The sequence below is a fragment of the Rhipicephalus microplus genome, chromosome 6, assembly GCF_043290135.1.
Source record: "Rhipicephalus microplus isolate Deutch F79 chromosome 6, USDA_Rmic, whole genome shotgun sequence".
NCBI classification, from domain to species: Eukaryota; Metazoa; Arthropoda; class Arachnida; order Ixodida; family Ixodidae; genus Rhipicephalus; species Rhipicephalus microplus.
This window is the reverse complement of record NC_134705.1, coordinates 21,856,684-21,882,500: the sequence shown is the minus strand read 5'-3', so window position 1 is coordinate 21,882,500 and position 25,817 is coordinate 21,856,684. Positions and strand designations below refer to the sequence as shown.

Genomic DNA, 25,817 nt, shown 5'->3' with positions numbered 1-25,817 from the left:
CTGCGGCGGCCTTCTTCTGCCATGCGTTTTTTTTGTTGAGAGCCCAGGACTGATGTGAAGCTCCATCAGGATAGCTGCTGAGGCTGCTTCATTTCCAGCATTGAATTTCAACACAGCTTCAGCCACAACAGCTTGGACGGAAAACAGTGACGCATGGCTCTCTTTAGCTGAGTGTGCCCAAAGAATGGAATGGAGGCTCTCGTTGCTGTTCTGCATTTTCCCCCGCTGGCACCGTTCAAAAAGCCTCTAATCCGACAAGCGTTCACGTAGATGGGCAAAAGGGCCTTGCAGACATGAGGCGGCAAGTTGTAGTGATGCTTGAGAATGGGCTCACCTTTTGCTGCGGCTGCATTTTGGCGGCACCAAGAATCTTTGCCTTTTGGCACAAACTGTGGTCAGACACTGCTTCATTAGAGGTGACATGGTGGTAGGTTGCCATGACAGCTCTTTGCATGGCCTTCACGTCACCTTTATTGCTCTTCAGCGTCCAGCCATAGTAGGAACCGAGCTTGGTAATCAGGTCGCCAGTCAGTTTTCCCCGGCCACCAAGGCTCTCAGTTCCAGCCCCCTTTTGCTTAGCAATGAGGCTTCGCAATGCTGTGCCCGTTCTCTTTTCAACGTGGTTGACACAGTCTTCCTTGTTGATTGGTATACAGCCATGCACTTCGGCTTCCTGCAGTGCAAGGAAAGCGCGGCACCGTCTGAAAGTATTGTGGTGTACCTGAGATTGTGTTTTTTCAGTGATCTATAAAAAAACATCAATCCAGCTTCCACTTCCATTTCACCAGATTTTTTGCTGGAGTTATTTTGGGATATATGACTTGCTTTCCACGAGTGGTAATCTGGATCTCCTTTCGATCCCCATTCGCACGCTGTGCAAAAATTACTTAGCACCACATAGTCAAGCACTAAACCCGTGAAAAGTTTTATAACAGCGCCAACACAGATATAGAATGAGTGTCCGCGCGTGATCCATGAACCATCGTAGGAAACGGCAATGTTTCCTGGGTCGCCGAGCTTCAGTTCGCTATAAAGATTACGAACAGCGAGCGCGCTTTCTGATATGCATTTATCAGCAGCTGCAGTCGTGGCGAGCATCATCTTCGACTTCAGATGTGCCTGCCATGTTTTGGTATGCATGCTGCGGGAAGACACATTAATTGTAGCGAAAATGTTGTTCAAGGCAGTTTGCTGATTGCCAGTGCTTTTCATAGCACGGGCAGCAAGAATATTCACGACGAAGGGGTTGCACAATTTTACGTCGTTCACATGCGACGAACTCCACACAGGCGCGTTATTACCGCAAATCTCGCACGACGTAACAATCTTTATGGCGAGCCCGTATTCCCGCTCACCTAGGCGTACTCAAACATCGCCGCCGCACCTTTTGCACTTCATGTTCGACTGCATAGGGTTTAGAGCGTCGAGGCTCACCAAAGCGAAGCGCGTATCCATCGTTTGTGAGTCAGCCCCAGCGTCATCCGTGGTGTCGTTTGCACAAGCGAGCAGATCTCATTTTCGCTTGGTAGCTGGCGTTGATGCAAGGTGCTGCAGCTTTTCTTCGGCATTCTTTTTAATCATCAATAATTGAGCGGGCTTCAACATAATGGTGTCGCATCGAAACGTCGGTTGAACATCCTTGCTGTCAGAGCCGCTTTGACACGCTAGGCCTAACCCGCACTCGGTGTTGTCGACAGCTTCTTCGTGGCCACTCGGCACGGGAGGCGAGTCGACATCTTCTGAAGGTGGTTGGCGCTTCTTTTGAAAGTTGTACACCTTCCGTTTCTTTGTACGTCCACCGGATCGGTGCTTCGTAGTGAACTTCAGAGTAGACTTCGGCATGGTTGCATGTTGCAGCCACGTTGTCCAATGCGCAGAGCCACAGCCCGAGCAGACCACTGCGCGAATGCGCCAATGGCGAGTGGGCTGACTGTCACGTGCACTAGTAGACCAATAGGACCGCGCATCAGGTCTAACTTTTAGGGGCGAAGCTCCTTAGGGCGTGGGCTGTGCGTCCCCTGTAGCCTGTATGTAGCCACCTCTAGTTTAGTTCTTGCAGTGTTCACTAGATGGCGGTACCGTCCCCTGTATGTAGCCACCTCTAGTTTAGTTCTTGCAGTGTTCACTAGATGGTGGTACCGTCTCCTGTATGTAGCCACCTCTCGTTTAGTTCTTGTAGTGTTTACTAGATGGTGGTACTTGTAGCTGATGATGAAAAGATGCAAGATGTTATAAACTAGAAAGCGGTACTTGTAGTTGATGAAAGACGCGAGATCTTATAAAATAGGAATGATGTCACATATGGCGCGTGTCATTGGTTGAAGGCAATCGTTCGATTTAGAGCGGCGACGTACGCTAGGGGGAGCGATGTAATAAAATCGAGTGGGCAAAATGTACAGAGGATTCATGGTTTACCAGGTTTACCTCCGGAGCTTCGCCCACTCGTCATCATTCACTTCGTGGATATGGCGGAATTTTTTGCTGGATTTTTCTGAGTGGCCGCTAGGCGTATGCAGTAGCAGTGGCGAGAAAAATGAAAACAAAACGCGGCTCTTTCGAACGCGACCAAGATGGCCACAATCAAAGACGTAAAAGGGCAGCTGCGCGTCTCGGAAAAAGCCCATTCTTGCGCGTCCGTCGAGGAATATTTTCATCACATGCATGTTTATAAACGGTACTGCGGCTAAAGTATCAATCCAGCGAGCGTGAAAAATTTGCCAGATTATGCATCAGTCACTGTAGAATACGAAAAAAATCTTTTAAAAAAAATCATTGTTTTACGATTTTTCGGTCTCCAAGGCCCGTTTCACCCCTTAATGTATATTGGGAACAATAGAGGGCCTAAAACCGAACCATGGGGAACACCAGAGGTTATTGGAAGAGGGTTAGAGACACACTCATTAAAAAAAAACTGACTGTGAGCACTCCCTCAGAAAAGTTGTAATCTAATTAGGAACACGAGGGTTAATGTTCAAGCTAAACAATTTAAAATTAAGAATCTTATGAGACAGTTTACCGAATACTTTCGTGAAATATAAATAGATGGCATCAGTTGGTTGGTTACAGTTTAAGTTTAGGTGTAGATCACAAAGGAAGTTGGCTAGCCGAGTTTCACAGGATAGACCTTTGCAAAAACCATGATGTGAAAGACTAAAAAATCATTCAAGTCAAGAAAGACCATTATTTGTAAATAAATGATATGTTCGATAATTTTACATAGTATACTTGTTAATGATATTGGACTATAATTCAACAGTGACTGCTTAGTGCCAGACTTATGGATGGGAACAACCTTTCCAACTTTCCGGTCATCAGGTAAGTGACCTGTAGAAAAAACTGGGAAAACAAAAGACACAAAAAAAACAGCCGAGGTGTTCTTGATATTGAGTAAAAACTTGGTATTGAGTAAATTTTTTCATCAAAACCACCTGATGATGTCAATTTTAGATTATCTATGCGAGATATTATGCCATCAATGGAAAAATCAAGCTCAGCTATTGGCAGTTCACTGGTAATGCCCTTTGATCTTAGTACGATTGGAGGCATGGCATGGTCATTAGTACATGCACTTGCAAAGGCGGCGTTAAATACGTTTGCGCATTCTTCATTACTTACAACACCACAGTTGTCATTAGAAAGTGTTACCGTATGCTTAGTGTGACGAGCGATGGCAAACGACGCGACGCTTGGTGCGTGTCTCGCACCTTTGCGCGAGAAAAACGAAGTAAACCGGCACCGAGCTCGCGGGCGCTCGAAGAACGTGGAATAAAAAAAGTCTGGCAGTCCCTTCCCGATGTTGAAAAAGTTTGGACGTCCTTCTTAGGCCGCCTCAACACCCAGTGTATCCGACGGCCACAACGACACGTCACAATTGGCGCCCAACGACTCGAGGTGAACTAAGAAGAAGCGACGTCCCCGCACATCTATGCGGGGACGTCACTCCCTGCGCACTCCTTCGGCTCAACCACTGACATTTGAACAACGTTGGCTCCGTGATCCCAAGATGGCGATGGCCCTGTGTTCTGTCGACGTGTTCGAGCAGCTGGATGACGCCGCCCGGTTGGAAGCCTACCGGTCAGCTGTGTCCGAAGCTGATGTCCTAAGGACCGAGCTGGGTCAGCTTCGGATCGTATTGGAGGAACTGAAACTGGTAATTCTCAAGGACCATGATGCCGTTGAAGACCACGACGCACCAAAACCGCCTCTTGACTCGCACATGAAGGCAAGCCACGACCTCTTGTGTAACTTGCTTGCTCCAATAGCAGAGCACATCGAGCGTCTGAAGTTAAAAATGCATGAAACTTCTGACGCCGAATCAAGCACGAGTGCAGAAGAGAGCAGTGCATTGATGAATCTCAAACGCTGCCCGACAAAGCAACAAAGACAAGCCAGAAGCGATGCTCACATGTGCATGTCTAATAGTGAAGACGCTCGCGACCGACTTTTGAGTTTCGCAGCGAGCTCCTTACCGCATTTCGAGAAAGACCAAGACGATTGGTTTCACCAAGTTGATTATTTGTTTCGAACCTTCAGCGTTCCTGACGAGGTCGCCATACCGTTCATTATTTCAAGGCTCCCAGCTAAAAATTTCACATAGATGCGTCACCAAACAAAGGTGGCTACCATCAGTACTTGGGCTGACATGAGGCAGCGTTCCGCCGATGTTATAACAGTACTTGAGCTGACATGAGGCAGCGTTCCGCCGATGTTATAACATGAACTGCGATGTAACATCCAAGCAGCGAATGTTCGGCGCAACGCAACACGCAGGCGAGTCATGTACAGACTTCACATACCGAAAGCTAGACCTGATGAAGCAGTGCAATTATCTTGTACTACAACAGGAAAAGTGCCAAGTTATCATGGCTACTCTGTCACCCAAGGCAAAGAAGCACTTTTACCTTGGGGACTTTCGATGCAAAAATTTTGGTCCGTCTGTCTGCCTGTACATTTGTCTGTTTGTCCACTCTTAACGGCATCGGGTACTTAAAACGGTCGACCACATGCACAGCACCCACAAATGTTGCTCAAGGTTGAGTGTTCGTGCTTGTGTGATTTTCAGTTGGAAAGCAATCATTGCGCATGTCTGGGACACCATAACAACATGCATATATTCTGCATGTGCATCTTTTACTAGAAAAGAGACACATAAGTAATATTAAGGACCGTAGCGCTTATCACACTGCGCTGACCATGCAATGCTTGCACGGAAAGGGAAGTGTTTCCAACGCTTTGCTCAGACGAGACGGTGGTGGCACCTACCCGTCGCCTTGCGTTCTACATTTTATCACCTCTGAGATGGGCGGGCACACCCATCTCAAAGCCACGTGCTTCGTTTTCTAAAAAAAAACTGCCAGATGGTGCTCATGTCTCACGTGTGACGTGATTTGATGCGTTCGTTCGCCTCCGCTGCACGCTCGAGGCACTCTAACGCAGCGCCTCCAGAGTACCATTCACCGATTTTCTTGCGCAGAACATCAAGTAAATGTCTTGTTCACTCTTTCCACATGCAAGTCTATCATCTTTCGACGACATTTTCAGATTAAATACAGATACGAGGCCAATTTTTTTTATAAAACATTTGAGCAGCTAGACGATATTATAAGCTCTTTTCTGCACTTTGACCAGATCAGAAATTCGGAGGAGAGCATTCAAATTTTGGCTGCGAAAGAACGCAAAACGCCGTCCGCCGAATGCCATGTTATGGCAAAGCGTTCGCCTCGGAAGCCTATGCGCCATCGTCAACGCGCGGACAGCATAAAGTCTAGCGGTTTCTCAGATGATCAAGTAGCTCAGAGAAACGTGCTAAAAAGAGGGGATATGAAAGCGAAGCCATCACCATTCCACAACGCGTGTTTTTGAAAGGTCGCAAGGAAATGCCTCGAGAGTCCATAAACTGCGTTTGAACTGCTCCAGAAGTGGCTATTTTGTCACACAGTGTCGTCTACCCCCAACTGCAGAATTTTTGAAGTGGAAGGAAGATTTCGAATCTTCCAGGTCACAACAGTGGGGAAACGAACAGATGGTGATGCCTATGCCCGCGAGCAGTCGCCAGTAATTGAGCAGGTGTCATGTGTCTCTGAAGCGGGAACTTTTTCTGTTCCTGTCGCCATCAACGGACAAACGAATAACGGCATCTTGAACTCTAGAGCTGCAAAAAGCTTGATTACGGCACCAATAGTTGACAAACTCCAATTAAGCATAAGGCCTTCGTCCTTACGTTTGGTGAGAGCAAGCGGCCATCAGCTACAATATTTAGGTAAACTCAGTGCTGTGGTGACAATGGACGACCAAACACTGCAGCATGACTTTGTTGTTGTTCCCCAGTTATCTCACGAAGGAATACTGCTAGGTTATGACTTCTTGCGGGCTTCAAGAGCCGTTTAGGGTTTGTCACACGCCAAAATTGTTTTCGATTTTGTGTTGGCATACAGGTAAGGTCATCGTGAAAGAACTTGTACTGAGCACTATCTATTGCCTCGAGGTATCTGGTTTCTGCTGAGTACTACATATCCCACAAAAATGAGTTGTTGGTCTGTTTATTAGCTCAAAAGTATCTTTTCTTTTTCTTATTTTCTAGTCACTTTAGTGATTTGTTGAACAAGAGTTTGTCTTTATTAGCGTGGAAACAATATGCAGGAATATACTTATTACTTAGTTCTAGTACTTTGCCTTTGAAAAGTAATGAGTTTTCTTGCACCAAATAATTACTAAATTGTATCTAAAAGATTGGGAAAAATTCAGTTAGTTTGCTGCTGATAGCTTCATAATTTGCCTTATCATAAAGTCGAATTGTTTTCCTATAGGTTTCACATACTAGTGGGGCAAAGTTAAAAGTGGCATGAACAACCTTGTGATCACTTATTTCCCTTGATTATGTTATAGATGTCATACAGTGGGGGTGGTTGGTTAATATCAAATCTAGAATGTTTGAAGAGCTCTGTGCGACACATGTTGGTTCAGTTATTAACTGCGAGAGGTTGAAGTTGAGACACACACCAACTAAGTTGCGTCAAAGCTACTTAAAGTTCTATGATTATGTCCGTCAATGTAATGATAATTGAAATCGCCGAGCAGCAATGTCTGCATTTGAGTGCACCCTTGTAAGAGTTTTTAGAATGTTGTTCAGTTTGTGCGGCAAATCGTTTGGGCGGGTTGGCCAATACAAACACCTAAATGTACTGTTTACGGTGCCACACGGCAAATGACCCATAATATTTCAATAATGTCTGAATCGATGTGGAATGCTGAAAATGATAGTTGCTCATTTATCCCCCCCCCCCCCCCCTCCCCACCATCCATCTTGGCGATTTTTGCAATAAATATTGAAGTTAGGCAGGTCGGCTAGAACTTCAGCATAACTGATGTTGCTATATAGCCATGTTTCAGTTAGTATGACTACATTGCTGGTAGATGATACAAGAATGTTTCACACAAGGTGGTGGTGTTGCAGCAGGCGGGGTTAGCCTGGCCTGCATGGCCGGCAATTGTTCTGCCTGAGCATCTCCTGAATTTGGAAAATGTCACCACGTGTCAGACAGCCCAGTGTCTCGCAGGAAGACCAACAAAATTCGTTGCACGTTCCTCCTAGTTGCCGCGGGTCCTTCAGGAAAGATGACGTCATCAACTGTCCGGTGCCTATGACAGCCGTTTCGCAAGGTGCGAATCATCGCTGCTCTTTGCACATCAAACTGTGGGCAAAGCCAAATTAAATGTTCAATATCCCCGATGTCACCACAGAAGGCACAGAACGGGGAAGCGTATCTCCCAGTCTTGAAAGACCAGGCCGGGGTGTATGCGGAGCCGGTTCTTATGCGGTACAACAGCGTCGCTTCTTCACGAGAAAGTCCATGAATTACACATGCTTGGTGTGAAAACTTGTAGATCGCCTTGAAATGATTGCGTATCACATCTTTGTTGTTCTGGCAAGTCTTGGGAGTTCTTACTTTTGGAAACGATGCACGTGCTTCGCATGCAAGGGCATCAGCCTTTTCATTGCCCTCAATGCCAATGTGGGATGGGATCCACTGGAACATTATATTAAAACTCTTGCGATTGAGGTGTTTGATTAGTGCCAAAGATTGCCTGGTGAACTTTTCTTGAGGTAGGCCATGATGCAGTCTTTGTAGCGCCGATTTGGAATCTGTCAGCACTACAACATCTCGTGCAGAAAAGGATTGCAATTCGCAATTTGCAAAAGGATTGATTTTCGCAAAGCCGCCGTGATTGCAGCGCTTTCTACCGTTGTGGACGAAACCACGCGATACAGGCGGCCCGACCATGACACGCCAAGGCAAGGTATGCAGAAAGCCGCTGCGCAGCTATCCGTTTGTGTGCACACTGATTCATTAATGTATACTTGTAGGTGGCTGCGGTACATGGTGCTCAAGTGGTTCAACGCAAGAAATTTTGCTTCCGCGGCTGGAATGGTGCGCTTCGCTGGTAGATTGGGTACGCTGAAGTTACACGAAACATCCACAAAAGACTATGGCGGGTCCATAGGGCACTGTTTAGGCAGTTTCAAGCCTAAATATCGAAATGTGTTTAGTGCCGCGTTGAAATGTGAGCCAGTTCTTGCTCTTAGCCGACGGAGAAGTGCCGTGTCTGCGAAGGACTCGCCCAGTCTTGACAGCTGCGTCAATAAGGCGTGAGACGCCAAAAGGCGGAGCAGAAGAGACTCGGCTTCATTGGTGACCTTCGTGTTTGAAGCCGCCTGAGGGACTCCCATCGCCAAGCGAAGACACTTTCTGTGCACTGCCTCTAGGCGTTCAAACTAGCTTGGTGATGGTGATATCAGGGGCAGCTGATAAAGAATGCGGCTTGTTATAAGCGCATCATTCAATTGAAGCATGGACATAGATAGGATTGTTGCCCCAACGAACCCCTGCCATGCGACGAAGAGCGTTGATCCTTTGCACTGATGCGGTGACTATACCATCAACCGCACGTCGCCATAATAGCTTGTTGTCGATGATAATGCCCAGGAAACGGACACTTGTTGCAAAACGAATTGAGTGGCCTCGAATATTCAGCGACAGACGTGTAGACTTCGGTCGCGCTCCCGGGAAGAGCATGAAGGCCGATTTTTCCGCTGATAAAAATAGGCCAAGTGTCAACAAGTGACGCTCAATGATTGAAATAGCGCTCAGTGCTATCCGGGCCAAGTATTTGTGCTGGTACCCTGAGATCCAAATGCAGATGTCATCAGCGTAGATGGATATTTTAACTGCTTTCAGAGCTAAGTGCAGAGTGTCGAGAAGGCTGGCCATGGCAGCGTTAAAAAGCAAGGGAGATATAGAACACTTCCTTGTGGGATGCCGAAGGAAACGCGTCTCTCTTCGCTCGTTACATTTCCAAGCTTAACACGGACACAGCGGTCTCTGAGAAATTCATGTACGAACCGAAGAGCATTTCCCGACACACCCATGGCTTGGAGCCCGTTCACGATGCCTGCCTGAAGCACACAATCATATGCCTTGGCAACGTTCATGAAGACGGCGAGTGTCGAGAGTCCGCTTACGTGGTGGTGCTCGATGTGGCTTAATAGGTCCAAAACACTGTCCTGGGCACTCAAATCCGGTCATACACGATGGTCATCGTCTTCCTTGTTCAAGGTACCAAGTTAATCTTGTACATATTAATTTTTCCATCAACTTAGATACTCATGATGTAAGAGATACCGGTGATGTAAGATACCGGACGCGAGGCTCGCAGGATCCTTTCCGGACTTTAGGACTGGCACCACCCATGCTGTCTTCCAAACAGATGGGATCTCTCTCGTGCTCCAGACATGATTAAATATGTCCAAAAGGGCCCTTTTTCGCTCATATGGTAGATTTGTCAGCATTTGATTGCTGATCAAATCGGGACCCACGGCACAGCGTCTTCTTAATTTGCTACGTGCCATATCCAGCTCTCGAAAGGTGAATGGCGTATCCATCGTGTGAAAAAACTGGGGTGACAGAGGAATCGCCGCTCCTGCTGATCTACCAGATGTGTACACGTCTGCGAAATCCTCTGCAAGGGTTTGCAAATCTATCCCTTGTTTCAAAGCGAGTGCTTCGAATGGCCTGTGTGTTCAGATCTTCCCAGAAAGACTATTTATTACTGCCCATATCTTTGTCAAGGGCGTAAAAGTTGACAAACTCTCACAGAAAGCGGCCCATTGATTTCGTCTTAATTTTTTTGTATGGCGACGAATCGCAGCGTTTATCCTGTTATATTTGGTTTTCGCAGACGGATTTCCTTTTGTTCTCATTATTTTCCGCTCCGCCCGTCTACGTGCTGCGCAGAGGTTCTTCAATTTCAAGTCAGGAGCAGGAAAATGGTCGGGCAGTTTCAGCAACGAAGCTGCTCGCTTACTTTGCAACATATATGCGAACAGCTCACCAGTGGATTTGTCCAACGCTTCTCTGTAGGTGTCCCAGCGTGTTACATTGCAGAATTGTCGACCAGCAGTTCGAAATCCCAGGATATTGGTGAAGATGGGGAAATGGTCACTGCCCATCCTGTCTGGAGCCGTGGTCGATGATACCAGAAGGTCCGTGGAGTGAAGTACAAGGTCTATTGCACTTCATGAATCTGGTAGCCTGAAAAATGTAGGTTTGCCATCGTTCGCCACACATAAATCCGCAGCATCCACAGCTGCTAGAAGTTCCTTGCCTAGAAAATCTACACTCTTACCTCCCCAGAGTGGATGGTGCGCGTTAAAATCGCCACAGATTATTTGAGGAGCGGGACATCGAGTACAAAGGTCCTTTAGGAAAGTCTCCATGGAGACCTTTTTTCATGGGCTTATGTACACCAATACCACACTCAGTTTTCGGTTTCCCAGGCACACTTGCACAGCAGCGACTTCCAGTGAGTTGGAACAGAGGTCTTGCACTGGTAAGGCGACGTGAGGTATTTCCCGCCTTATGTATATAATTGCGCTTCCATTTGCAAATGACGTTATGCTCGGGTTGCCGTATCGGGTGTACCCTGGGAACGTCCTTGTATTTGGTAGACCGGCTTCGGAGAGGGCTAGAATCGGTATTGAAATGTCGCGCAGGAAAAGGTTGAGTTCGCACAGACATTTTAGAAGACCAGCGACATTCCATTGCATTATTAAGGGCACTTTTGAAGGACGAAATAGACCAGGTGGGCGAGACATTGCCATTATTCTACTGTGTGTTTGTGGAAGCAGAGCAAAGTAACACTGGCTCTAGAGCTAGGACTGCTTCCAACATATCCTTCGTTGAACTCACAGGCATCTTAGCGACGTGTGAACGTAGTGCGATGAACAGAGCGCGAATAACGTGCTCGAGGCTTTCTTGCTGTTCGCTTCCAGATGGTACTTGAGGTGGGCTCAGTGCATCAGCGTAGGTGCGCTTGGCGGACTCTTTCGTGATACATTTCTCACCAGCGTTGAGCACTAGCGTCGACTCAGTACCAGCTCTTGTCGGATTTAGGCGCAGAAAATTTCCTGCGTACTCGCTATCTGAACCGCCATGTTGTGGCGTGCCGGACGTCTTCTTTGTGAGCGATGGTTTGTTCACAGTCTTCGAGGCCGAGGACAAACGTCTTATTTCTTCGCTGCGCAACTGTTCGTGCTGGACACCGGCCGTAGCTAGCTGGGTAGTCGCCGCCACAGTTTGCACACACAAGTTTTTTTTTACTTGTACACGTCTTGAAAGTCATGAGGCCCCCCACAGCGCTTACACCTTTGTTCCCCACGACAGTGCTTAGCAACATGTCCAAAGCGCTGACATTTAAAACAGCGTGGCGGCGTCTCCACGTAGTCTACCAGCTCGTGTCTGGTGAAGCCAAGGTTGATCTTCTCTGGACGTTCGGAATTGGGAGCGAATGTGAGAACCACAGAGTCAGTGCGCCTTGATTCCCACTCGGAGGATGAGGTTCGGACCCGTCGTATGATTCTTCTTGCATGGTATACTCCCTGAGGTCTCAGGTAGGTTAACAGCTCTTCGTCCGAGTACCATCTTGGGACTCCTTTCATAATGCATGTATTTTTCGTGTAGCTGTGTGGTACACGGGCAGATATGGCAAGGCAGCAGATAGTGTTGGTCTCTAGAAACATATTAGCTTGGTGTTCTGTCTCTATATCCAAGAGCAGGGCTCCCTGTGCTGTGAAATGGCTCTTAACTGGGGCTCCACCGAGAATCGTTTCAATTTCCGAGTATAGGTCAATAGGATTCACTTGCCTCAAGTTAGCTCCTTCGGATGTTGGAGCAATTAACACAGGAATGCCCACCGTCCTGTCTTTGCGATGTCGCACAAGGCAGAAACCACCCTCGTCCATGTTTAGATCTGTGAGGTTCGCCCTGTTGTGGTCCCCGACGACAGTTGATTCATCCTCCGATTCAACGCTGTGTTGTCTCTTGCAGTCAGGTATGCTTGCGCAAACCAGCTGGTGCTTCTGACCTGGTGTCACACCTTGGGAGGTCATGGCGGCGCTCTCCCTGATGCTTGTTTAGTTTCTTTTAGCACCTTCAACGTGGCGGGCTGCGCAGCACCCGTCAGTCGCCGATACGGCAGGTACCTTTTCAAGTCGTCCGACGTCTTGAGCAATGCTGAGCCGTAATATAAACAAAAATGTGTTTGACACAAGTTGACTTCGGCAACAAGCTGCGAATATTTGTAAAGATTACACCCAATGTAAGGTTAGCTTCACAAACTTTGCTATGATGAGTTTTTTTTTCTTTTACAGCCTGTTGATTGCAACTGATGTTCTTTTACAGTTTGCGAGGCTTCGTCATAAGTATATGTTTTTTGAGCCAATAGAAAGTGTCTTGATTTAGCCTAGGCAAAAGCAACCAAATACTTACGATCATTTCTAACAGAGGGGGAAAAGTCCTGTGCAAAATTCTAAATAGTTCCCTTTAGTTTTCGAGCATATACGATCACACAGCTAATATATGTGGGTTGGACGTAGGTCATACCCGGGAAAGAGAAGATTAAGAACTGCAATGCTTGTCAACATAAGCAGCTGCCCAAAAGTGTAGTCAGGAGCTTTGCAGTGGCAAAATCTGGTTTTCGGCCGCGCTACTGGCATTACCATGACTATAGTTAAACCCCTTTATAAGAGGCACACTCAGGGCACCAATTCTTGTCTCTTATATGAGATGTCTCTTATAAGCAGGGCACCATGTAGGCATTTTCTCATCAACCCATATTTTATTGTGGACAGACACAGTGGTGTCTCTTATACCCATTTGTCTCTTATATCAGTGCCTCTTATAAAGGGGTTCGACTGTATTTGTGCCATTTTTGAATGCAGAACAAGAAGTGAAACTTCTGCTTCTAAAGGCAAGGCACAGCCACGCCTTACAATGTTGCTGAAATAACTAATTTATAACGAGGTATAAGCTGAAGTATCTTTCTCGAGAAGTTACTTCACAAACGAATGGTCTTCTATTCTTTTTTTTTTTTTAGAGAGGAGGAGAAAGATTAGGTTCGAAAACCGAACTATTCCTTCCAGCAATTCTTGCGGTAGCATGGCTCAGCGAAAGTCAGCGTTCCCAGGAGAAAGAGAGGCTTTTCTTTTATGGACAGTCGCGCAGTGTTATGATCGGTTTCCCTAGCTTGCCTTCGCTCGAACGCGTGAGACATTGTGGCTGAGCCTACCCTGATTTCTTCCAGGTCAGCGCTTCCAGAGATGCCCCAAGAGCGGTGACAATAAGAAAGTTGTTCTTCAAATTATCCAGGGCCGTCGGCGCTTTTTATAAAACTCTTTGGACATGCCTGACCCACTGACGAATTAGGAAGAGCTGTTGGCTATCGAGGCGGCTTGCTTTGTACGGCAAGTTGCATCAGACAATAAGCCAAGCATGTCAGACCTGTGTCCCTGTGCATTTCCTATGTCCTCCGTTGTGCATTTGTGCCGCTGTTTCCATAAACCATGCTCTGCCCGATGCCGCACACTCATCATTGCAACAGACAACAGAATTGATTTGCGTGTAAGACTCAATGTCTATGCGCTGTGCTGTGTTGTGCATGTTGCGCTGTGTTGTCTCTCTTGCTATGGGATGAACTGGATGTGCCTTTTCCCTCTTTCCTGGGTCGAAAAGGAGGCGATGTTTCATCTGCTCATTTTGGGGGCGGAGGTGAAGTTGGCAATTTTCATTGAACTGTCCAAGCCTCCATGATGTTTCCCTGCAGGGAATCCTGGGAAGACCAGTGCTTAAAACCTGAGCACTGAGACGCTCCCGACAAGTTCCCATCAAGCTTTCATCGAGAGCTTCCGTGATGCTACCACCGTCATATAACACGATATCTGTAAATAATGTAAATAAAAGTTACTGTTCACAGCTCTGGCTACTCTCCTTAACATTTCCCCGAAACTCTGGCAGGCTTCGGTCCTATGTGCAGACCCCCAACTACATGATTAGTCTAACTGAATCGGGCATTATAGGCAATGACTCTTCTTTTTGATGGCTTTAATAAAACAATGCGCAGGAATTTCTCTCAAAGGAATGGAGACACACGCAGCCCTGCTATGCAGAAAGATCCCAACAGCGAAACTTTCTTGCCAACCAGCACCTGCGCAGAGGGAGGGAATGCTGGGCGGGGTACTTGCAGTGACGGCACACAAAGAGAAGTCCAATCGTCATGACGCCCCTCCTTTTGCTGCTGCAGTTGCCCTTTCCCCCTCCTTTGTTCAGATTGAAGGGAAGGGCACGAAATGCCAAGGAAATCCATTCTAGCCTAGAGGAAGACAAGTCCACTTTCTATCAAAATGTCTGCACAAGCACACAGCCCCTGTTACCGGTTTCTTTCATCGCAAGCTTTCACCTAATTGCTGCCGTTTCTAGGCACTCATGCTATGCGACTTCTAAAGGCAGCTGAGGGAAGGGCAGTGTAGGTGTGGCTAGAGGGGGCCCCTTTTGCAAGCCTTTGCTGACGCCATCCATACACAGCGAGGTGATATGCAACATTAGATGGGCAATAGTGAAACTCAACCAATATTTAGTTCGCGGCGACAGAAAACAGTCGGTGAGAGCTGGTATAGCTGGCTGGAGTGTGCCCTTGCGAACATGCGCAAAACAGTCGGCCAACCAGTCTGATTTGGCGGTGAAAATTTTGTGATTATAAGTGACCCGAGAGCCAGGCATTGTTTGGTGGCCGCAACAAAGCACATGAAATACTCTTTTTAAACCTTGCCATTTTACAGCAAGTTCCCAAGTAACGCAGAAGGAAGTGTCCAAATGATTTTCGCTTCCTGCTGTTGACAAAATTATGTCATGCAACAAATGTTCAATTCATTCCAGTTTTGCAAAGGTGACTCTGCACGCTTACGCAAAAGCTAGCCTTCAAAAACCATTACATTTGTTCTGTTCTCAGGCAGCACTGTTGGGAGAGGAAAAACCAGTTTCGCACTTACCGGTTTACAGCACCTGGGTTTGACAATGCTTCAGGATATTCCTGGTGGGCTCCCGCTTGAGGTGCTGCGAACAGGCCGAACTGTGAAGTTGGCGCTCCAGCCAAAACATTTCTCAGTACTGACACTAACTATAAAGCCTAGGCACTAGAAAGGTATACATTTCCTAGTGTCATGAACATGTGCGTTCTGCAATGGCAGCAGAAAAACCGGATTCTATGCACCGCACAGCTGCACTGTTTGTTGCTGGTGAATTAGCAAGTGAAGGCTGACGGCAGGTTGGAGCAGGTGAAAGTGCAAATGTGTCATTGTCTCAGAAATGCTACCCAAAACATTTATTTTCGCAGGAGATTTTGATGCTCAGTGTTATCTCTGAGACCGATGCATGAGGGAGACCACGAAAATTCTATTTTTGAGGACCATATTAATTGTCTTCTACAGCTTCGCATATGCAGGCGTTAGCTGACTGACATAATTTTTCTGTGCACATAGTCTTAGCAGTCTTGACATGGCATCTTCCTCCCTATGCACACGCAGCATTTCTTTGAAGTGCTCCAACTGAAAACAAACGCGTTTTGAGTGTTTCTATCTATCATCAAGAAGAGAACTGTACATTTAAAGGGGCCCTCTAACGCTTCAAAACATCGGTGCTGATTGCATCAACTCGTAGTGGCTCTTGCCAGAACTACTGCGAGCAAATATGACAAGGGAGGGCGCACAATCAATGTAACGTAATCGCGGCATTTCACCCACATAACTTATAGTTTCTTTTATATTTAGCATGATTTTTCACTGAACACAAAAGAGAATAAAGTCATCTGACCTCTACAGCTTGAAAAATGCAAAGCCGATCAGAAAATGCGCCCAACGCTACCATGCAGGAACAAAAGCGCCAGAAACGCTCCAGGCACCGTTGTTTGATAAAATTAAAGAGAAAAAATTTTAAAAGAATGAATAATAAATGCTATTGCAAAAAGGAGGATCATTAAAGTTATGAAACCTAATAGAAGCGTTCGCGGGCTGCCTTGTTTCCCGTTCACTCTTCAAGTACCACATTGCCGCAGCAACCATCGCCTCGGCGTCCTCAATATGTTGGGCATCACTGGCAATATAGCATGCAAGCTTTTTGTATATGATAGGGCTTTCAGTTCATTTCATTGGGCAGCCACCCAACGTCACAAGGCGAGGGAAACATGATTAGGTGAGTACGCGAAAATCGAGTTGAGAGTAGGTGTCTATTTTATTGTATCTTGATTTTCTATGCAAAATAACTTTGAACTGTGTGCCCCTAACGCTCCCGTTCTTGTGGCACTTATCTGTTAAGCCTTCGGTGTATCCTACCAGCTAAAAAAACATGTAAAACAATGAGGTCGTCAAAAGTGCTAGAGAGTACCTTTAAAAGCTCGTTTTCCTTGTGAAACAGTGTTATTGGGATCTAACAGACAACCATGCCAAGGAAAGTATGGAGGATGTTATCAGAAGTATTTGTAATGTAAATGTGAACAAAGAAAAGTGTATGAAAAGATGACTTGCGGTGGGCAAAGACCGAACCTGCGACCTTTGAATAACGGGTCTGATGCTCTACCAACTGAGCTGCCATAGCGGCTATGCCCCCGTCCAGTTTACGTGGTATATATGTGCATTAAACGTTGGAGTGTTAGTCAGCCGCTTAGGAATGTCTGGGTGTTACAGTTGTCTACTCCTTAACCTGGAATAAACCGACATTATCAAATAAGTACGCAAATGTAACGAACTCGACTGACAGGTCGCGAAACGTATAACATGATATCCTTGACGTGTATGTCACGAAACACTTTTCCTTAGCCACGTGTGGCATATACCCGTATAACACGGGCCTTGATATGCGTGCCACACGCACGTTAGAAGGATAGTATTAGATGCCCATTTCCAGGAAAATCTCAAGAGGTACAAAGAATAAAAATTAAATATTCATACGAAGTGGAAACTCGACATTCTGCTTGGGCAGAATGTGGAACGATGAATAAGAGCGGTGAGGCTCTGTGATCCAGACATTCTGCTTGGGCAGAATGTGAAACGATGAATAAAAACAATGGGGCTCTGCGATCCAGACATTCTGTTTGGGCAGAATGCCTGGATCACAGAGCCCCACTGTTGCTTGAAGGTTCTGCAGAAAAAAAAAATGTTTAGTAGTGATGGCTGGGCAACATCCCAAGTGGTTTCGGTGTTGGCTAACCACTTCGATAACAATGTAATGTGCATTACACATACACTACTATGACTATACTTATGCGTTGTAAGTACCGTTTAGCATCTAGTCCATTCGATGACACTTGCGTATGTGTTTCGTCGTGTGTAGCATTGTGACATAGGATCGCGGGCTAGCCTTTAGGCGCCAGTGAGCTCCACATCCCTCATGAGCACTCGATGCGCGAAACTACTCAGAGACTTCACCACGCCTTGCACAAAATCTAGCATCACAAGAACTCAATTCACACAATGCATGAGATCCACCAAAACTTGTTTTGCACTGCTCCTAACTCGCCCATGATCGACCCCCCACCCGCCCAGCCTCCTCTCACACGCACTAATATGAAGCCGGTTGTTTGAGTTGGTAATTAAAGGCTGGAATGCTCCATTGGCAAGTGCTTGAGGGCTAAAGATGGAATGAAAAAAAGTAGATAAAAAACATGCCTCACTTTTTTTGCTACTTAAGAGCTGCCTATACCATATTTGTTATTTGGAAAGGGACCCATCTCATTGTATCCCTTATAATAATATCTGAAGTTCTACATCCCAAAACCACGATGAAACACCGTTACTTGAGGGCTGGGGAAGGTCTGAACATCTGGTGTTGTGTAACGTGCAGTGACATTGCACAGTAGCCGGCCCTCTCATATTTCGTCTCCGCCAAAAAATAATAATATCTGAAGTTCTACATCCCAAAACCACGATGAAACACCGTTACTTGAGGGCTGGGGAAGGTCTGAACATCTGGTGTTGTGTAACGTGCAGTGACATTGCACAGTAGCCGGCCCTCTCATATTTCGTCTCCGCCAAAATGCTACTACAGCGAACGGGATCAAGCTCGCATCCTTCGGGTCAGCAGCCAAGCACCGTCACCGCTACACAGTATTGTTCTATCCCTGCTCCCTGTACAGGGAGCACCATGCAGCGAGGAGGTTAATTCTTTATGACGAGCCTGCCAAGTGAGCTTATATATCTAGCAACTAAATGCGTTAAGTAGAAAAGGGGGGAAAATGTCATGCATGCGTGTCCTTTGCTGATGAAAATGAAAAAGGGACACCAGCCTCCTGTTGAACTAGGATACGACATGGATATTATAGTAGCTGTTCAACTTTATTTCAATCTGCGTCTTGAGAAGTTCCTGTTAGTTATGCCTGTGTGCAACTGAAGATCTTCCTAACTGTTCCAACACGCACCATGCCTAAAAAGAAAAAAAGAACGTGTTTTGTGTTGTTATGCAAAAGATATCATGCAAAGAAAATGTATACCCCTATTCAGAAGTCCAATGGAGCCAGTACACTTAAAAGAGTGGGTGCAAAATACAAATTGAGGTTTTTATTGTGTATATAAATTTTATTTTATTGTGTTTTATTTTCACTTCTAATTAAAATTTTTTATTAATTTAGGCCTATTGTTTTCTTTTCCTGTATACTCACGTCTGCATCAAAATGTTTGTTTTTGTGTCTATTTGACTATTTACTGCATTTTGTGTTCTTGATGTAACCACTATATTTGTCTGTGAGTATTTCTATCACTGTTCTCATACATGACAGCATGAAAAATGATGTTATTAAACCCCGAATATACTATGTACATCTATTGAAGCAAACTAGTTCTGTGAAAATCCGCAAGGTTGCGAAAGGGTCAACAAAGGGAACAAACACAACTGCCTATTGTAGCACGAAGCCAGAAGGAAAACCATATGGATTTCAGAGAATGAAAAGCTTCTAAGTTGCCGCAAAATTGGTTTCGGTTCGAACCCAGGAGCAATGCCTATTCAAGGCGGTCGCTCTACCAATTGAGCTAACGAGGAAGCTAGCATTTGGCAGCGCTAGGGCGCAATCATCGACAATTTGAAGCACATGAACACAAGTAAAAGTTCTGCGGAAACCCGCAAGATGGCGGAGGGGTTAAGAACAGGAAAAAAGACCGGGAAATGCTTCGTGCTACAATAGGTGGTAGTCTTCTTTCCCTTTCTTTCTCCTACATCTACAGTTTTGTGCATGCTTTATATGCCGACAGCATCATTTGTTTTGAAGACGCGGGCCTGCTTGCTTAGTCTTAATTTCCCATCCTTTATTGGCACTCTGTGTGGCGAACACAACGCGCTTATACCGCAATCACAATGCTTGGTTTCAAAGTGAAGAACTTGTCAGGGTGCAAGTGAAACGTGTCAGTGAGCGGCTGCGCCCTCGGTAGGCAGTGTCGTGAACTCTTTCCGCTCACTGGGAAGTGAAAGCTACCTGAGAGAATGGTGGCTAGGACTAGTTTTTGACTCAATATTGATGATATGTTTGCACAGCTGAAATTGAATGAGGACCGAGGAGAGCCTGTGTGGTGTCCCCTCCTGCGTCCTTGTTCCATTTCCTGCTGTACAAAATAGTCGAGCGTGAAAGCAGAACGTATACCTTTCTTCACCAGTTAGCTATTTGACTCACCTGCCCTGTACTTACTCACCTCACTGACATAAAAATCACCTGAGCTCACTCAAGGAGTTTTCACTTTGGGACCTGCTTCTGTGACATTGATAACTGTATTTTTGTGATGTCATCCTAAACATCAAACATCAAGTTAAATTTCCAACTTTTCACACCAGGTTTTCAATTGACGTTAAATGCTTCTCAGTAAAGTGTGCCATTGTACAGCCAGGTCACCTCTTTGATTTTACGCATTTTGCTACGACACGCGACCGACAACTGACCTCTAGCGGCACATGTCGCCCACCCAGCCATGGCCGTGAGCAGGTCGAAGTCCTGGCGGGCAACACCCCATTCTTCCAGAAGTGGGCGTCCAACGAATGAATCCCAGTGGCAGCGGTGGTGGCAACATGTCGCCATGAGCACGCCATGGATGCTTCTGCACATAGACAGCTACTGTAACTGTCAGGCATGACGCATGGAGACAGAACAGTGACAAGACCACAAGACTGTGTCCTAGTACTCGCGCTAATCCGCATGATCTTGACGACACACCATGCAGCGTTTTTTTGAAGATACATGAAGGAGGGAACAAAACAAGGTTGATCCCTCTATCATACGAATTGGTAAAACAGGAGAGTAGAGTGTGTGCTTAGAGAAGAAGTTTATTGTTTACTGTTCAATGATATAAAGGAGCTTCCACAATGTCTATTAGTGTTCGACAGCTATAGCACTGCTTAATGTGAATGCATCCACGTTGCCGCTTAGTCATACATCTTTATCTCGATGACTAACGTTCATGATTAATGATTAAACAAACCCTTGTGGTCAGAGATGCTTGTGGTAGCTATAGTAGTTAAGGGTGAGAGCAGAACCAGAGAAAACGACGTGACAGCCAGAAGAGCGTGACTGATTGGATGCTAAATTTGGTCTAAGTTCACTTACTCGCAGCAAGTTAGAGTTAAACACCACTGCCTGTTGGGAGGAAAATGCAACACACACACAGCGTCTTCCCTTTGGTGGGCCGTGATTGTTCGCGGAGTTGAAGCCAGACGAAGCTGGTGAGGGTCGTAAAACTATTTGGTATGAATGAATGCTATGAGCAATGACATCGCCTAGGATAAGCTCACCACCTGGAGGTGTGTTAAAGCGTTGACTAAATAGCAGTTCTTCCATTGGAAACACACCGAATGGGGCGGATTCCTAGAAGCGACACGTTGAAAGAACTAATCCCAGGTGTCATGGTCATGACACATTACTGCGCTTTACCAGGAATGTTAAGAGGACAGCAGTATATATAAAAGGCAAATTCTTTAAAACATGCAAAGTATGTGACTTTGGGGAAATGGATAGCATACTCGGCATCTGTTGTCCCGGACCCAAGGGTCATGAGTTCGAATCGCATTGACGGAACTTTTTTTCTTTGTCCTCTGATTGTGCGTATTTTTTCGACGTAACTTCCATCACAGAAATACATCATTGAAATCTTGGTGCACCCAACATAAAAAACTTTCATGTTAGAAAGTCGGTTTCACTGCAACGGTGAAGCAACGACCAAGATAGCAACAAATTGTAGTGTAATGTTAAATGATGCTGACAACTACTTCTTTTAGATCCAAGTTAATGCAAGATTACACAATGCTGGTTTCCAGAATGACATAACTATAATTATGGTGTAATATACATAGTAATAATTGATACATATGGCATACACTAAGTTTTTAAAAAGCACTTCTACTTATAGTTCAGTTATACTAAAGATTTGTCAATAATGATTCGACACACATGCTTTACCTTATCAGAGGAAGGTTGGGAAAGTGGTTCAACTCCGTAAATCAGGTAACAAAAACTTAGCAACCAACTATCAGCCCATTTCTCTTACAAGCACGCGTTGTTAACTACTAGAACACATCCTATTCAAAGGCATCATCGATTTTCTTGAAGGTAACACCTTTTTTTCTCCTTCACAACATGGTTTTAGGAATTCATACTCATGTGAGACTCAACTCATATTTTTTACTGATCATTTGCATCGAGTTCATCATTCATGATGCACCGATTGTTTTTTCTTAGATTATTCAAAAGCATTCGATAAACTTTATCATAAGCTTCTCATCCACCATTGACCATCATCCATCATTGACCATAATCTACTAATTTGAATTGAATGTTTTCTTACTAATCACTCACAATACGTTACTGCAAATGGCTACAATTCCTTGACGTCCCCTGTTGCCTCAGGAGTGCCCCAAGGATCGGTTTTCTGTCCTTTGTTGTTTTTAATATTGTTGCGCATGCCTTGGAAGAAAACAAAGATGGGTGAACAGGCTGGCTGCCCGAAGCTGGAGGAAGAAAGAAGACGACCACACTGCGATCATCAACCTGTTGGCCGCTCCGGCGCTTCTCTTCGCGACCAAAATTCATTTAATTTTTCATTTTATTTTATTTCAAGTTCTCTTATTACATGAAAATACACAACACTGGTTAGACCCATAGCCACTGGCTAGTAGGGGGTCTAAATAAATATGCATTTAAAGGAACAGACTGTGTTAACAAAGCAGATATTTTATAAGTACACTTCAATCATACAAGAAAAAAAGAAAAAAAAATCGAAACAAAATATAAGAAGGAAACATATTTGTGATAAGTCATTTGCAGTATCTTGCAGCATTGTTCCATGCAAACAACGGATTGTATGTATACAATACATCAAATACATAAAAGTATGTATACCATGTCAAGTATGATTTTGTTAGACATATAATCTATATATAATGAAGAGGAGATTACAACGAAGTGTGTGTTAGTGTACCTGTTCATTTTTCTGCAGAAAGTATTTTTTAAGAGCACAGGCAAAACTTTTGCTTTCTTTTATTTGGCATGGTATATCATTCCAGACCTTTACTCCAGCAAATTGTAGCAATCGTTTGCCATAAACATTGTTAGTAGGCGGAAGATTGAAATTATGTAATGTGGCACGTCTGGTAAGGCGGCAAGAGGATGAAAATACTAATATATGAAAGGGCAGGTTACAAGAAATGACATTATGGACGGTAAGTGCAATTTTTTGCTGTTGTAAATTATCGAATGGTATGATTTCCATATTACGAAACAATGGTGCGCTGTGTTGATCATATCTAGCATTGTTTATTATTCGAAGTGCTCGCTTTTGTAGTATACGTAAGGGTTCTAGATATGTTTTAAAAGTCCATCCCCATGAATCTATGCAATATGTTAGGTGACAATGAAAAAATGTGAAATAGAGAATTCAGAGAATACTACTTTTAAAAAAATTTCTAGCGGTTAATAATGTACTGCATCCAGATCCCAGTTTAGCGCATGCAGAGTTAATGTGGCTTTGCCAGTTTAGCTGGCTATCGAGAATTACACCCAGATATTTGAATTCTTTCGTCTTCTCAAGCACGCAGTTATTTATTGTAATGCAAATGGACTCATTACTTATATCTCAATAACGGGAGTGGAAAATAGTGTATTTAGTTTTCTTTGCATTCAGTGTTAGTTTGTTCGCTATGAACCACAGACAAACATTTTTTAGTTCTGCATTACTTTTATGCTCGAGATCCCTTATATTGTCTGCAGTAACAATAACGGCTGTATCATCAGCGTACATTAGCATCTCTGCCGATGTCAATATGTTTGGTAGGTCGTTTACGTACAGTGAAAACAGTAAGGGTCCAAGAACGGAGCCTTGTGGTACCCCTGTGTGTATATTTAACAGGGAGGAAGTGAGATTATGCATAATCACCATTTGTTGACGTTCGCTCATGTAACTAGAAAATAAGTCAAAAATTTTGCCACGTAAACCGTAGTGTCTTAATTTCATTAGTAATAAATCATGGTCAACTGTATCGAATGCTTTCTTTAAATCAAGAAAAACTACTGCTACAAGGAGGTTATTATTTAAATAAACGGTTCCCTTCAGCCGTATACGTCCTTGTGCGTGACAGATTGGTGGAGGTGCTGGGTAAGACAAATCCAACGGCGGGAGCTTCACTTCAAGGACTTCGCCGCAGCCACCGCCTTACCGGACTCCCGCCTGCACCAGTCGTAATGGCCCAAGATCAGTCATCTAACGCTTCAAGGCCAACTACAGTGGGTTCTGTGCCTTACTACTGAGCCCTACCAACCTTCGGAGGAAAATCGGGAGAAGATGTCGACGCGTGGCTCGTACAGTACAAGCGAGTCAGCAAGTCCAACGGCTGGGATGCCGCCGCTCAGCTCAGTAATGTGGTCTTCTGCCTTACGGATACTGCGCTTGTGTGGTACGACAATCACGAGGACACACTGACGACGTGGGACGTTTTTGTTGCGGAGCTGAAACCGTGTTTCGGTGACTCGAGCATCAAAAGCATTGTAAAGTTTAGCGACATCAAAACTAAAGATAAAATATTGTCTGCACGCTCCCAATTTAAAATAAAAGACATAGGCATTAGCGAAGACTTCTCGCCCGCTACGCGCATCATCCGAAAAAAGCTCACTGATTTCGCAAAAAATCTGCCAGAATCCCCCCAATTTAACTTACGTTACAACAAGCTATATGTTAACAAAAAATGCTACATGTTTGATACTAACGCTGGACAGGTTACTAAAGTAGAACGGCCTGGTCGAGGTTTTGAAAGTAACATCCAGGCACGTGTCCCTTCCTAGGAACGCGCGAGAGGTAGTGGCCCTATATCTAACCCAAGGATCTCTGTTCTGTTCACGAACATAAGAAGCCTTCTTAACAAATATGATTCTTTATCTTCCGCAATAGATACCCGCGATGCACAAATAATTGTGCTAACCGAAACGTGGCTCCGTGCGCATGTGCAGGACTCAGAAATTTTTAATCAAGCGAGTCATTTTGCAATTTATCGTTGTGATTGAACTGCCCATCGGGGTGGCAGTGTTCTGTTGGCGATATCCAAAAACATATCTTCTTCTTGCATACACATTACCACCACTCTTGAAACTATCTGGGCTTTGCTCACTATTGACCATCAAAAAATCGTCCTAGGCGCATGCTATCGTTTCCCTTCGTCGTCCTCAACATTTGTTAACGAACTCCACGACGTTATGAACCACATCGTAACACGTTTCCCCAGTTATCCCTTATTTTTACTCGGCGACTTTAACTTTCCGAACATAAATTGGACTACACAACCAGCTTCCATTTCTCCTTTTTCGACACAAGCTTCTGAGTTTTTTAACTTTTGCTCTATCTTTTCTTTAACGCAATTAGTAGATCATTCAACTAGAATATCATCTCACGCAGCTAACACTCTTGACTTAATCCTAACTATGCGGCCCGATTTTACTTCCGACATAACGTACTTGCCCGGAATCAGTGATCATTCTCTTCTCAGTTTTTCTTTTAATGCATCATTCCCAAAAGTTTCAAACAACAAAAAAGTAATTCGTGACTACAAAAAGGCGAACTTTCAGGCTATTAATCACGAGTTATCCATCTTTCTTGATACTATTTTGGAAACTTCGATGATCATTCTGTTCAAACTAACTGGGACATATTTGCGTGTAAAGTTTACGATCTAACCGAAAAATTCATACTGAAACGCACTATCACGTGTAATCATCGCGCCCCGTGGTACAACGCCCACTTGAAAAGGCTGTCTAACTGTAAGAAGCGCCTTTATCGTTCTGCCAGGAAATCGCCAACTGATTCCTGATGGGAAGCTTACAGATTAGCATCGAACGCTTACATATCTGCACTAAAAGCTGCTAAATCTTCATTTTTATCCCAAACCTTGCCATCCATGCTTAATAATAACGTTAGAAAG

The 25,817-nt window shown here is 44.9% G+C and overlaps 1 protein-coding gene across 2 annotated transcripts in view; it reads right to left on the bottom strand.

The window, feature by feature from the left end:
* The window catches only part of LOC119167709 (tRNA:m(4)X modification enzyme TRM13 homolog), a 423,312-nt gene that overhangs the window by 44,233 nt on the left and 353,262 nt on the right, over positions 1–25,817 (bottom strand). For both annotated transcript variants that reach the window (XM_037419234.2, XM_037419235.2), the window contains exons 11-12: positions 20,304–20,458; positions 15,380–15,443 (exon numbers count right to left, since the gene is read on the bottom strand). In XM_037419234.2, coding sequence (XP_037275131.2) covers positions 15,380–15,443; positions 20,304–20,458 — 219 coding nt within the window. The remainder of the gene's footprint in view (positions 1–15,379; positions 15,444–20,303; positions 20,459–25,817) is intronic.